The sequence below is a fragment of the Plectropomus leopardus genome, chromosome 21, assembly GCF_026936395.1.
Source record: "Plectropomus leopardus strain MGB_pleo_1.0 chromosome 21, ASM2693639v1, whole genome shotgun sequence".
Taxonomy (NCBI): domain Eukaryota; kingdom Metazoa; phylum Chordata; class Actinopteri; order Perciformes; family Serranidae; genus Plectropomus; species Plectropomus leopardus.
In genome coordinates this window covers 7,838,851-7,853,841 of record NC_142196.1, presented here as the reverse complement: position 1 = coordinate 7,853,841, position 14,991 = coordinate 7,838,851, and the positions used below count along the sequence as shown (strand labels likewise).

General features: G+C 40.2%; 1 protein-coding gene across 4 annotated transcripts in view; it reads right to left on the bottom strand.

Annotated features, from left to right (window-relative positions):
- Positions 1 to 1,310: 1,310 nt before the first annotated feature.
- Positions 1,311 to 14,991, bottom strand: part of adarb2 (adenosine deaminase RNA specific B2 (inactive)) — a 275,901-nt gene continuing 262,220 nt past the window's right edge. For 2 of the 4 annotated variants that reach the window (XM_088072151.1, XM_042510581.2), the window contains 2 exons: positions 8,844 to 9,025; positions 2,014 to 6,323 (listed from right to left, as the gene is read on the bottom strand). In XM_088072151.1, the coding sequence (XP_087928277.1) occupies positions 6,147 to 6,323; positions 8,844 to 9,025 (359 nt within the window). In that variant the 3' untranslated portion in view covers positions 2,014 to 6,146. Of the gene's footprint in view, positions 1,906 to 2,013; positions 6,324 to 8,843; positions 9,026 to 14,991 lie in introns of those variants that run through there. The other 2 variants (XM_088072153.1, XM_088072152.1) reach the window with 2 other exon arrangements.

Genomic DNA, 14,991 nt, shown 5'->3' with positions numbered 1-14,991 from the left:
AAAAACAGCCCAAAACACCATAATAATGCATGTTGAAAAAATGACCGAAAAGGCAAGGCTATAGTATGGCAAAAATTTCAAAATATGACATGTCCTAAAAACAGCTGAAAACACCTCAAAACAGCATAAAATAGCGTGCAAAGACACGCCATAGCATAGAAAGGTGCAAAAACAGCCCAAAACACCATAATAATGCATGTTGAAAAAATGACCGAAAAGGCAAGGCTATAGTATGGCAAAAATTTCAAAATATGACTGTCCTAAAAACAGCTGAAAACACCTCAAAACAGCATAAAATAGTGTGCAAAGACACGCCATAGCATAGAATGGTGCAAAAACAGCCCAAAACACCATAATAATGCATGTTGAAAAAATGACCGGAAAAAAGGCAAGGCTATAGTATGGCAAAAATTTCAAAAAATGACATGTCCTAAAAACAGCTGAAAACACCTCAAAACAGCATAAAATAGCATGCAAAGACACGCCATAGCATAGAAAGGTGCAAAAACAGCCCCAAACACCATAATAATGCATGTTGAAAAAATGACCGAAAAAAAGGCAAGGCTATATAGTATGGCAAAAATTTCAAAATATGACATGTCCTAAAAACAGCTGAAAACACCTCCAAACAGCATAAAATAGCGTGCAGAGACACACCATAGCATAGGATGTTGTAACTGCCAAAAACACCCTAAAACAGCATGTTGAAAAAATGACAGAAAAAGCAATACTACAGTATGACAAAAAAATGGTAAATCATGACATGTCCAAAAAACAGCTGAAAAAAATAGCTCACGCAGAGATATGCCATAGTAAAAATATCATAGTATCGTGTCCTAAAAAAGCAAAAAAAAGAGTTATTGTCTAGTATGTGGTTCCAAATAGGAAAAAAAAAGTCATAGTAAAGTACGTCAACCAAAACTGTATAAAAAGTGATGGTATTGTATATTTCCAAAATTGCAAAAAAGAAGTCATATGCTACAAATCAGTTTTAGTAGCCTATAGTGTGTCATGAAAAAAAATCACAAAACTGTCATGGTAGCAAGTAATTACAGATATATATCATAAATATATATTATAGAATATTATTTTAGATCGTAAATGCTGAGGCCTGAATGTAGGAATGAGTTCGTCCTTCTGGTTTGGTGTAAAAAAAAATCATTCCAAAAAGTAACTGGTAGTCAAATAAATTCAGTGGTGTAAATAGTAAGAAATATAGAATAAAGCAGATGTATAAAGAAAGATAAGAGAAAAATTCATGTAAAGTACATTCATATTTGTATTGTACAATTACAACACCACAATTACAATTACAATATTACTTGGTTCCAAAGCAAAGGTTGTTTTTCTTTTTTTTAGATTATTTCCAAAAGGTGTAGAATTTAGAAGATGCTGGACCATTCCAAAAAGCGTCCCCGTGTGATTACTAGATGCTGGTATAAGCCTACATGTTGAAAAGGTGTCATACTTAGTGTGTTATGGCTCTTAGATTTCATTGAGAAACAGCATGACGCTGGGAGAGAGAGAATATTCTGTGGAGTTTTACCTTTCTGTCCTCGTCCATTAGATTATAGCTGGCTGGCCGTGACCAGCCACTGGAGCAAATTGTCAATTATGATGTTTATTGTAGAGCACACCGTCAACTCCATGGCCTTAGGGGGAAGGGTGGATGCTGCTGAGGAGGCATACCTCGATCCCCTCCTCGCCTCTCCCCCTTTTCTTCGCTTCATTCTTCCTCCAGGCTAATTTGGTGGCTGGTCTGTGTGACACCTGCCACCGAGCCAAATAGAGATAACCATTTCCTCATGGATTTCCCCTGGGAGAAACGGGAGGAGGAAAAGGGAGGCCTCTTTAATATTTGTCTGGATGCTCCTGAGGGCCAGCATTGGCTTTAGTGAGGTGATCCTGAAACGGCACAATATTAGCGCACATTATTTGATATTTTCTGTATACGTAATGAGACTTTTAATATTTTACATTTATTGTTCTGAAATGAAAATCTAATTAATCAAAAACTATCAAGACAAGGTAAAATTACAAGATTTTGTGGTTTTATTCACATATACAGTACAAACATTCACTTTTTATTTGTTACTGAAGTGCAATTTACAGACCTTAGCAGCAATTCCTCATATACTTTAATTTACATGATAATTAGACATTTTAGGATCTCTTTCACATCTTTGTCAACATCTGTTTTACTCTCTCTTTTTTTTTTTTTTTTACATATGTACACTCTTGGATACAATATTGCCATTCAGACATGCCTTATATTTATTATCTCTCAAAATAAATCTGCAGATCTGTTTTCATGGCTAATACAGCCATTACGAAACATGGTGTGAAGGAGTGACGAGTGTTGTTACCTGTGTCTAAAAAGTTATGGGTTGCGCGCTGATGATAACCGCCACTCAAACGATTAAAATCAGCAACACGTGTTGATGGAACACAAACACCTAATCTCTGTTCTGATACTCACAGACAAGATTTACACAAAGAATCAGATGTTATGGTGTAAACAAAAACTCAGACATTATGAGTTCCTAAAAACTGATTTCTAGTGGGGTTTTTAGTGGGGGGTTTTAATCTGGCGATGCCATTAACAAATTATACACTATACCAATATCTTTATTTTGCGTTTTCATGATATAGGAAAGAAGACAGCATGCAGACAATCAGGGGATATAAAAATACCAAGGGAGCATGAGATACTAAAAATATTTCTTGTATTTCTTGTAAAGAGTAAAAAATAAATAAATACAATAAAGTGAAGGCCCTGTTTTCTCAATAAGCTTTTTACTATGAGCATGAAGTCTTACAAGAACAGATTCCTTATAAAAATAAAAGTTTTAACTATAGCAAACGGGAGTCTTTCTTTTTTTTTGGTTTTCTCTGTGCTTCTTGCTGATTTAAAATGGGCGGGCTTCATTTAGAAAAAGATAAGTCACGTCAGGATTTGGCAACATTTGCATCAGATCAGGTCGGGTTTGTTTGTTTGGCCACCGCTGTGATGAAGCAGATTAGAGTTTTTAAGTGTTTCCAATAAATAATTTCACTACAAACTTTAAGTTTTGCTTATTAATTCTTAAATATGATATGCTAAATGCTATCAACAAATATGATAACCAATAATAATCCAGGGGCTTTTACACTTTCAGAAAACAACCGATACAGCATTTACAGCTCTACAGAAGCAGAATTAAGCAAAACTACTATCCTACTACTTAATAGTTGTGCCGAGTTTGACTGACTATTCTAGATCAGTGGTTCTAAAGCATTCTTTGAGCCAAGGACCCCTTAATTATTACACAGTGGATGCCCATTTGAAAAGATATGGCTTCAAGGACCTCCATCTGTTCAGATTTTGGTTGTTAGATATGATCAAGACCAGATAAATGCCGAAAGTGAAACGTATGATCAGAATAATTCCTCTGTTCATAGACAGTATAGTAAAGATGGACGACATAACAGCTCCCCAAAGGTGAAGGCAAAACATCTTGATTGCTGGCTGCAGTATAGGTCCTAAACCCCGCCCCTTTCATGTTAGCAAAAGTGGGACATGGACCAAAATAAAAACTCAAAGTGCATGCCAAATAAATAATTTGCATTTTAGGTAGTTCTTAACACCCTGATGTTTGCTCGTATTTTTTTTTTTTTTATTGAGTTTGGTTTTTGTATTGTTTTTTGATATTATATAAAGGGACTTTGACACCCTAACTCACAGCTGTGTGGGCGGGAACTTGACAGCAGCGCAAGATGGCAGTGGACATATTTGGGATATTTTGGCTTCATTTTTCCACAATGGGAGAAGCAGAGATGTATTGTCTATCTTTATATACAGTCTGTGGTTCAGACTCACATTAGACTCACTTCTATAGTGGATTAAATAGTAAAAGATACAAACTGCCATTTTCCTGGGGAACCCCCCTCAAGGACCCCTGGGGGACCACGGACCCCAGGTTCAGAACCACTGTCCTAGACCTATTAAATTTTGATTTTTTAAAATAATTTCTTAAAATGTGTCTTTTTAAAAGAGGCTTTTTATTAATTTTAGCAGGCTGTTGACTTGATTTTTATTATTTATTTATTATTTGCATTTTTTTTATTTTTGTTTTATTCTAATTGTCTGATTTTATATGCTTCAGTGCAATCTTTTTTGGGCAGCTTTGCTTATCTGCTTCATAGATGGTATTAATGTTATTTTTGGGGTTGCTGTTTCTTTGTTTATTTAGCTTAAATCCTGCATCTGGGATCAACTTTGTAAAACACTGTAACTTTGTTTGAAAAGCGCTTTATGAATAAAGTTTATTATTATTATCATAAATTTGTATTACATCAGATTGTATTACATGGGAAGCCAAATAGAGGTCGCATGTGGGTCAAGTTCTCTCTTGTGTAAATCTGCCTGTGTGTCAGAACATCGCGCTCGCACACTGACCTCCAGCGAAGGTCTAATTCTACAGTTCAATCGGCCAGATATTCAACAATTTGGTTAGGTGCTGTATCCTCACTGGAGCACATGATGCTGCCAGAACAGGAGCTCAGACGGAGTAGGACAGAAAGAGAACAACAGAAGAGCACCACTAGATGTCACTCTCACTACTTGGATTTTACTGCTGACTGAGCCATGCTGGTGGCTGGTTTGGATGCCTCGTCTAAAATCTTTGCAGAGAACACAGCAATGACAGAACACCACAGTCATGATCACAATGAATATCAACACTTAGCTGCATATAAAAAAAAAAATAAAGTCACACGCAGCGTGTTCGTTTATATCATGAAATATGCAGCAACGGAAAAAATAATGTACACGGTAGTGATCGGGGATGTCCATATTTGCCTCGCTGATTTTCAGATCATACATGAGGGTTGGAAAATGGCTTTCAAAATAAAATCCCTCAGGTCGTCCACAGCGCTGACGGCGAGGGGTTTTTGGCTGACGAAACTTTAAGCCACCTTTACTATTATCTGGGAGGTCATGACCACAGAGAGAAAGCACAAGTTGATCAGGTCAACAAGGCCTCGCTAATGAGTCACGACCGAAAGTCGCTTTTATTGGTGACAACGGGGTTCGATTCAGATGTACTGTAACTGGAGACAATGGCCTAAAAACTGAGGTCATTTGGATCAAAAGACAGAAAGAGAAAGGAAACAAAATTAGTATGAAAGAGAGGGAAAAACAGAAAAACACTCCCTTCCCTCCATCAGCACCTCCACCTGTACTTACGCAAGCTGTAACAGCTGCGTTTATGTACCTCGATTCCTTTTCTCTACCCAGTGGGGTGAGGATGGGAGGAAAAAAAAAAGGGCGTATTAACCTGTCGTCGTGTCGTGTTAACCTCCGCCGCGCTCGAAACCAGGAGGGGTGGAGACAAGTTAAGAGAGTGACAAAAAGGAGGTGAGGGAAATAGGTGGAGGATGGAAGAAAATGGAAAGCGGGCAAGGGGGGAGAGACAAAGGGAGGAGGCAGACAGGAGTCAAAGGGTGAGTCAGAGAAGGAGGACAAAGATAGAAATGAAAGAGGGAAGGCAAGGCGGGTTCAAGCAATGGTGTGTCCTCTTTTTCTCACTCTCTCTTCCCATCCCTTCCTCTTCTTCTATCACCCGTCACCCTGACAGGGCCGGTAATTGGACGTGGACCTCTCTCTCTCTCTTTTTTTCTCTTTCTCTGTCTCTCTCTGACTCTCTCCCCCGTGGCTCTGCTCCTCAGCGGGAGCCTTGGGGCCCGGAAATAGCTGATGACAAGATAGTGGCTGCCTTTCACTCTCCTCAAGGTTACCCCACCCTTTCTTTGACAGCCGAAGAGGAGGGTATTTAGGTGTGTGTTTGCGTAAATGTGTGTGTTTGTGCGTTTCAAGAAGTCAAAGAAAGAGTCCGTCTTTTTGTGTCCGTTTTCTTTTCAACCTGTCCGCTTGACCTTTGTCTTGTTCCCGTTTGGCGGTGGCACATCCAGAATGACACACACACACACACACACACACACACGGTGGCGATAGCCTTGAGTTTAGAGGTTGCGTGGGACACTTCCAGGTATGCAGAAGGATGTTGATAAAGAGTCAACTTACCCTAAAAAAATAAAGGTTAAACAAACACACTCTCTATCTCGCGCGCACACACACACACACACACACACACACACACTCTTCCTCAGACGGACAGCAGGAACTGTTCCTGCTCAGGCGGTTTCTTGACCCAGGTACCGAGGCCTGTTTCCTGCAGAGATCTGAACCACTGCTGCTTCACTGTCTGGTAAGGACGTGCCGCCATCTTGGCCTCGCAGTACATAAGCTGGCGGTCCGCCGAGCCGGACACGTGGATCCCCGACTGAAGAGGGTGAGCGATCAAGGCGGGAAAGAGCAGAAGAAAGACAGACAGAGAAAGAGAGCAATCGGGAGTCAGATAAAAGCTACACAGAGACAGACATAAAGATAGGAGGTGAAAACAAAGAAAAAGGGAATAAAGCCGGGGCACGGAGGCTAAAGGTTTCATGAAGGGGGGAGAGAGAAGACGAAGAGCGAGCAAAACAAAACGAATGAGCCGGCACAAATGCATTTGGGTGGGGCTGGGAGGCGGCGGGTGGTGGTGGGGGGCTTCAACAGCTGTGTAATCTCCCCATTTAAATTTCACAAGCAATTGAACATTCTCTGTGCTTTTTGTGCATTCCTATTGTCGCGAGGGGAAACAATGAAGATCGGCGGAGAGACAAGTGGGGAGAGAGAGAGGGAGAGATCGAAAGTTTCTTTTGGAGATTAGTGCGACTGCTCTTGCGTGGCCCTTATATACGGCGCGCAGGGAGCACTTAGGGTGGGGGCCTCCTCGAGTACTTCTCCAAATAATTATGGTTTCATAGTCATTATGCTTTAACGGCCGCCATTTGGCGATGCAGGCAGTGTCTGTTACATAAAGTTTCAGAATGGAAATGAAAGTGCAGCAGGTCTGTGTGCTGACGTTAAAGATCCGAGCTGCCAGTTTTTGATAAGCCGCATAGAGAGCAGATGTTGCCGAGCCGACAAATTTATCTACGGCAGGAGAGGAAATTCCACATGTCCTCTACAGAGCGCTCACCTGCAGCCACAGAGCTCTGGGACTCTGATTTTAATACACGTGTCTGTGCTTTTTAAGCGAGCGGCTGTTGGCATGCATCCCTACAGTTAATATCTCTGTGTTTGGCTTGCATGTGATTCCTGATGGCAAAGGAGTGCACATTGTTTTTGACAACAACTGAGTAATGCCGCTTGTTTTCCAGCAGAGGAGCGCAGAGTGGTGAAACAGACATTTATTCAAAACGTGACTATTGTTTCAGCTCACATTAATTAAATGGTACATCATAATATTTTTTTCAGCGAGAAAAAGATACACTGTGGAAGGTGGTTTTTAATTAACATTTAAATTAGTGGGACTTTTTTTTTTCACAGCAGATATTTCCACATGTCATAACAAGCAAAGCGTGCCCTTTGCATAGTGTATGCTGTTAGGCTTTAATGGAACAGAGCTATCATTAATGTTGCAGCTGTGGTTTTTCTATCAAAAGTCAAAATGTCTGCTGTAAGAAAACAGTATAGTATGAGAGCAGCATCTGGTTCTGTCAGTATGCGAAACACTGTCAATTTGAGTTTTTCTGTAATAATGTGCTCAGTGTTTCCCAACAGAGAAAAACTGGAGTAATTGTGGTAATTGAACCATCAATTTTCAAAATAAACTTTGTTTCTGGGGCACCTTTTTTAGTTTATGGGTTAACTAACATCTTTGGTCAAGCCCGGCCTATGGCCTTTGCTGCATCTCTCCCTTCCTCATTCCCCGTCACCTCTTAAACAGCCACTATCTAACTAAGCCAAAATGATTAAAAATAAAACTAAACTTTGATTCTGAGAAATCTTGTAAGTTCAGTATGGCAGATGGCTCTAAATAGTAAATACTCATGACTTGTAACAATATCAGACTTACAATATCACAATAAAACAATGTTCTGATACTGTCATGGTATTGTGTTGAAATCTACTATAATATTACATGTTTATTTCACTAGGATAGCTGAATTTTATTATCATTCCTTGTCAGAAAATTGTCAAGACTCAACATTAAAGAAGAAGCTAACCTTCATGAAGTTCCAACAAGGCTTGGGTGTGACTGTATCACTTTCAGAAGCTTTGCAGTCCAGCCTTTAAATGCAGTGTCTGTTTGGAGACTTTGTAAATTACATCCACAATGATAAATGGTCCCTGATTATTTAGCTAAAACATGTTTCTTAGACATCTGCTAGCTTTCCATGATCACTGTTGAGTCTGGTTTTTTGATGGTGTGAAATGAAATGATGAGAGACCATCTTCTTTTTGGCCTAAAATGTTCCTCCACCCACCTAAAACGGACCAAGTGCCAATTTTAGATGGTCCAAGGATCATGCAATTAAACACTATTTAAGTTGGAATTGTCTCAGCCATGTCATTGTTACCTCTTTCAGTAGAAAAATTATAATAACTGTCTAAACATTTCATTGCATTTAAAAAAAAAAAAAAAAAAAAAGCTTTATGATGAGTCCTGATTGTATTACTTCGGACTGAACAGCAGGGGTCCAAATCACACGACACACTGAGAAACTGTGAATCTACACATCAAACTTTTTTTTTTTTAATTCATCATATTTCTTGCTTTTCTTAATGTTGTGATAAATATTGTGTATTTTTGTGAGTTTTTGGTATCATTACAATCCCCATAAGTTTGTCTTTGTACTTCATAGCAGTCTAAAAATAAAATTTAGCCACTGACCGGAAGTTCCCCTCACAGATTCTCTACTAACTGATAAATTTAGCTGAACTCTTTACCCTCCCTGTGGATCTTTGCACTCACCTTGCGGTAAAGTCTGCTCCAGCGGGTGAATAGGGTGTGCTTGCAGAGGCGTGAGGGTGTCCCTGAGTCCCACCTCCGTCCAGTTGCTGTGTTGACCACCTCTAAGTGTGAATCACCCAGCGTCCAGTTGACACTCACACATGAGGCTTTCCCCGGCTGCTGATACTCGGCGCTGCTCAGCCCTAAAAGGGAGACAACACAGGGGAGCGAGACCATTTCATAAAAGTGTTTCAGAATGTTACAAACATGTGATTAAAACAAGTATCTGAGTGGAAATTTGCAATTTTCCTGTTAAACCGCCGATTTGTTGTTTCGTTTAACCTTCCTTCACCCTTCACTCTCTCTCTCTCCCTGAGGCTAATGGCAGACATAAAGTTTTGCAGCGCTGCAAAAAGCCGAGTCAACCTGGGCCTGAAACTGCATTGCTGTTTTTATGAAGCTTTGATATACCCTTTAGAGATCGAGGGAGAGAGGTGGAAAACGAAGGGCTATTGAGCATATAAGCATGTGTTCCTGCCTTTGTATGAGTGCTCGTCTGCTCTTGAGTTCCAGCAGTTAACAGTGTTTGAGTGTTGCCAGCTATGTACGCCATAAATATTATCTCCAGTCACAAAGATGAACCCTCTGGTACACTGGACTGTCCGTCTCCACCTTCTCTCTCTGAAATAATTAGCCTTGCTAGAGGAGGACACAAAGTGATCAGTCCAGGAAAGAAAAAGAGGGACAGAGTTAGAGGGAAAAAAGAGGGGAGTAGCTGTCACATTGGGTTGCATGTAGAGAATTAGCTGTTTGCATTGAGAATACGGGTGTTGGCAGAGGTGGAGGCCCTGTGGCGGAAACCGATCTGACAGTAGGGTGAGAATCGAATTACAGCTCAGAGCAAAATTCATTCATCTTAATGTCACAATAAAAATGATCTCTGAGTTATGGCCAAAAAAAAAAAAATTTGCGAGGTCACCATGACCTCACAAAAATGTTCATCATTGAGTCCAAATGGATATTTATGCCAAATTTGAAGACACTCCCCGAAGGTTTTCTTGAGATATTGGGTTTCTGAGAATGAGACAGAAACAAGGCCACCTTGACCTTTGACCACCAAATTCTAATGAGCTCATTGCTGAGGCAAGAACACATTTGTGCCAAATATAAAGAAATTCTCTTGAAGCATTCTAGACATTCGTTCATAAGAATGGGATGGCTGGATAGACAGACAACCCAGAAACATAATGACTCTGGCCACAGCTATCACTGAAGCAAAGGCATAATGAAGCATTTTACAGAAAGGATCACATTGGTGATTGTTTGCCAGGGTAGCTATTAGCTGACCCCTGTATCTTCCTCTGAACATTATCAACTGTTTGATGAAAGGTGTTTACCTTGGATTACAGTGCAATATGTTGAATGTGTTAAGTGTGTTAAGTCACAGATGTATTGTTTGTTTTTACTTATCCCTAGAAAAAGGGAGGAAATGTCACGCCCAACATGTGTCACAGTGCCAGAGACATCAACATGTAGCATCTAGGCAAACAAAACCTGACAGTAAGTGCTGTTTGAACATTATATGTGCTCTAAATCTGTAAGACTGCCTTCAAAATGGAATCACTGTCTCAGATTTCACCTCCACTTCTAACCCAGTTATTTATTACAGTATATCATGCAATGTTAAAGGTGCCTTCACAGAAAATCAGCAGACAGATTCTGTGCGACGGGTGAACAACAGTTGCCTCTGATCTCACCGTCTGACAGACAGCTTGTTATAGTACAATACCTGATGTACAATACCACAATACATGCCTGCAGATCATCTCCCTCCTTGCCACACTCATTTTCCCGTCTTCACTCTTCCATTCACCAATCTCAGCTCTTCTTTTCTGTAGCTCCTTGGAGCTGGAATGAATTGCCTGCCACAGTAACAATCCTCCAAGTCTCTTATTACCCATCTCTTCTCTCTTGTGGAGACGCACCTCTTTGAACAAAAGACTCTCCTATCCATCCTGCCTTTTTCCTTTCTCTCCTTCCATTCATGGCTCATTTCATCCCTTCAATGGACTTGACTCCTCTGTTTCTGTAATAGCCAATTTGATTTTTCCCTCATTGAAGACTTGATCAATTTCTCTTCTGGGAAGTGTTTGGCAGACATGAAAGAGGCAGAATTAGAGCCTTTGGTTATGGGATTCATAATTGTACAGTACACATACCAGGCTGCTGCTTGATATCAGGAGCTAATGTTGAGCCACAATGCAGCACAGCCTGTGTGTTTATGTGTGCACAGTGCATCTATTCTGCATTACTGTGTGGTAATGCGGAGCAGCAGCAGTCATGAAGCAACAGGTGCATGAAAAAAAGGCTTTCTTTAATGTCTGTGTAAGGGGCAGCAAAGTTATGGGAAAAGCAGGTATGGTTGCTGATTTAAATCCTTGAAACATTTGGTAAAAATGATCTTTATTCCCCTTCAACAGCACTTTACCCCCTAATGTTTAAACACATATATTATACTCTATATGATTTCTAGCTTTTTTCCAACAGGTGTGCAGCTCTCCAACACAGTCATATAAGGCCAAAAGATACTTTCATCAATACAACCCAAAAAACATCTTTTCAGTGATTGTCAGCTCTCAAAATCCACACATGGGCTGGTTAATTGTCTTTTTCTGCAAGTCCTTATAGAACTAGATCTGAAATAGGTCTGGACAATATAATGGTATATATATCATCCAACAGTAGAAATGTGTCTACCTGTAGAGATTTAACAACACTGCTTCTACATCGGGAACTATTCAAGGTAGGACATGAAGCAGATCAGGGCTGGATTATCGCACAATCTCTCAAAAGTCACTCGTGAGTCTCACATGATCTTCGAAATCCAGTTGCCTTGCAAGGTAACATGATTTCACAGTTATTAATACAGAAACGTCATCTGCATATTGGAGAGAGTGAGACTTGCCTGCAAACAAGTGAAGTATTCGGGGGAGCAGTGGGTTTTTGTGGATAGAAAGCGCTATATTGTTATCCATGGAGTCTGTGATCTACCTGTAGCGAGAACAAGTTTTATTTCAAGTTAATTAACATTTCGATATTTAGGCTTTCATTGCTGCCAGTGTCGGTTATGCTGACACAAACTGAATTAAAAACATTATGAGGTGGAAAATATTTCATCTTCACAAGGAATTATAAAAAGTCATGTTGGTTAAGCATAATTAAGCTTAATTTCCTTGGTTAACGTTTGTGTATATGCCCCTGTATCATAAAATTTAATGTGTGAGTAGACAACTAGCTAGCTAGCTAACACGATCTGCTTATTATCAACTCCTTGGTCATAACGGAGTAAAGTAACTGTAAACACTGCTCATTTTTAGAAAGGGCATGGCAAAAAAACAATTTTGGCTAAATTCTATAAACAGATATCTGCATTTGGAGGCACATACATCTAAAATAGGCAACAATTTGCTGGCTCATCATTATACGTTTGCCGATGGGCTCCAGGATTGGATTTTGGCCCATGCCTTCCACCTCTCCAAAGAGACTGTTTACCAGCCGCTCAAAAGTGATTGGTCAATACTACTTGGACAACTCATGGAATCAGAACACTTACAATACCAAAATCTTGTCCTGTTGCCTACAGATTGTATCTTTCTTATATATGCTGAATTTGGGAATGTATATAAATATTATATCTTATAAAATTTGATGTAAAATTTTGAAGCAACCTCCCATTATATAAAATATACAGGCCTACAGTACCTCTACCTAATGTTTTAATAAAAGTACAGGACACATTGGAGCAACTTGACTTTTAGGAATGCGTAGTATCAGGGGTTACTGTAAAATGTGGACAAAACAAGGTGAAGCTGTTAAACAAGCACTTGTACTTAATCAATTGCACAACTCCAAAGTGGTGGCCAACCATTATTAATGTGTCCTTTATCTACTGTCGTCCTGATTCTTCTTATCCCAAAACGACAAAGCCCTGCCACAGTTTCTGTTCACGCTGTGGTGGAAGTGAACAGCAGGACGAGAGTGAAGGACAAGTCAGCCCATCGATGTGTTTGGCCCTCGGGGTTCAGGTGTAGCTGCTTTGGCTGAGTGCGATAAGAGTGGGCCCTGCGATCCCCAGGAATTTCCTCTAGGGGTGTTGCTTTTAAATAACCCTGGACACACAATAGCCGGGGAGCTCATCAGAGCCAATGAAAGGATGGAGGAGGAGATGAGAGGAGGTGGGGGGAGGTACGCTCACAGTCATCTGAATGCAACCGAAGTTCTCTGTTTCTTTATTCGCCTCCTGACTTGCTGTCTTGCTCTCCTCCCCTCAGCCTGTCTCCCTCTCTGTCCTAGCTCCCTTCAGATTGAATGGCTGTCTGATAAGGACTGTGATTACATTGATTTGGTGTGGGGCCATCTCCACTGTCTGTCCATCTTCCTTCCTGTCCTCCCTTTCCTTCACCCTTCTACCCTTCAGTACAGCTACTCAAGGTACCGCGGGTGCAAAGATCTGACAGTTTACGGTGTGTGGACACACAGAAAACACACATTATTGTGAAGCGTGTCTGAGGGGAGGGCATTTGCAGGAGGAAGCCACATCTCTTTGGAGTCTGAAGGTACAGGACAGGTCTATGTCATTTATCAACACAAAGAACCCTCGACACTAAGAAAAAAAGACACTCTGCAACATCATTTGAATCAAACAAACTATGTACTTACTGCAAGGTTGATTATAGTTCGAGTGATTAACTTACTCTTTTGAGTATGTATGACTGATGAACAAATGGATTGTACCTGACCAAAATTCTCCAAACACTAACTGCAGCTTGTAATATCTATATCTGGAAACTCCATTCAGGCCAACTTAAATGGCTCAGTTCAAAAAGACACTGAACAAATCATGAGAAATGTACGCTAAGAGCTGGGGTCGGAGGATTCAATGATAAATTTGTCCCGGCTATCATCACCAGAGGACAAGTCAGTACAATTATCAATCTTGATGAGGATAGGCCTCACAAAATATTCATCCTCATGGCAACCAATTACCCAGAGCAGAGGCCTGCAACGCAAAGAGCTGATATGACCTTCAAGAGGTATACTTGAAACCTGATGCAGTGCATGTAGTATATATTTGGGATGGGCATTTTAAATAACTTCTATATTTTAGTACTTGCATTAATTCAATACAGAGAACTTACAAAAAAAAATTAAATGCATGAACAAAAATGCAAATTGTCCAAGCATGGACAACAGGTGTAATTTAAAATGTATTTGTTGAACAGTCAGGATTGTATTAGCCTGTTAAACCATGAATTGAAAGTTAACAGTTGCCAACTGTTGCTACAGTTAACGTTACACATTAAACACAACGCTGGAAAACTGTTTGCTGAGTAGCTGTACTCCAAGTCAGTTCATTGTCTGTCCTGTTATCACTAAAATGGCAACAGCAGCTAACATCTGAAAGGAACTAACATCACCAGTTTCCTACTGTGGAGCTCACACTCTTGCAGCATTAGTCTCATTATTAACAGAGATAGAGAGAGAGAGAGAGAAGCAATGTACTGCACACAGCTCTGGAATAAAACTAGATACACTGCCACGTGGTTGTAAACGTCCGCCCACCAGTCAAGTTGCAGTTACAGTTTACATCGATGTCTGTAAAAACATGGATGCTTCATACACATCTTTTCCCCAGCAGCACAGAAGATCTGTACAATCAGAACAGATTCAAATTGGACAACCAAGATTAGTTTCACCAATTCAGTATCTGACCAAAGGTCTCCCCTTCTGTTCCTGACTTATGACATTGAGTAATGGCCTGAAAAAGTGTTTTTGCAAAACATTATGATGTCATGCTTGATCTTTGACCTCTGACCTTTGAACTTCATCATTATATTCTGATATATGTGTGAAATTTAAGCGTGTGATTTCTTGAATTAGGGGCAAAAACATTTGAAGAAATCCCCTAAAGGTGTTCTTGAGAGAGCACTTTCACAAGACTGAGACAAATTCAAGGTCACTGTGACGTTAAACTTTGACCAGCAATATCTAATTAGTTCATCCTGGAATCTACTCAAACGTTTGTGTCAAATTTGAAGAAATTCCCTAAAGGTGTTCTTGAGACATCATGTTCACAAGAATGGGACGGACGGACGGACAACCCAAAAAG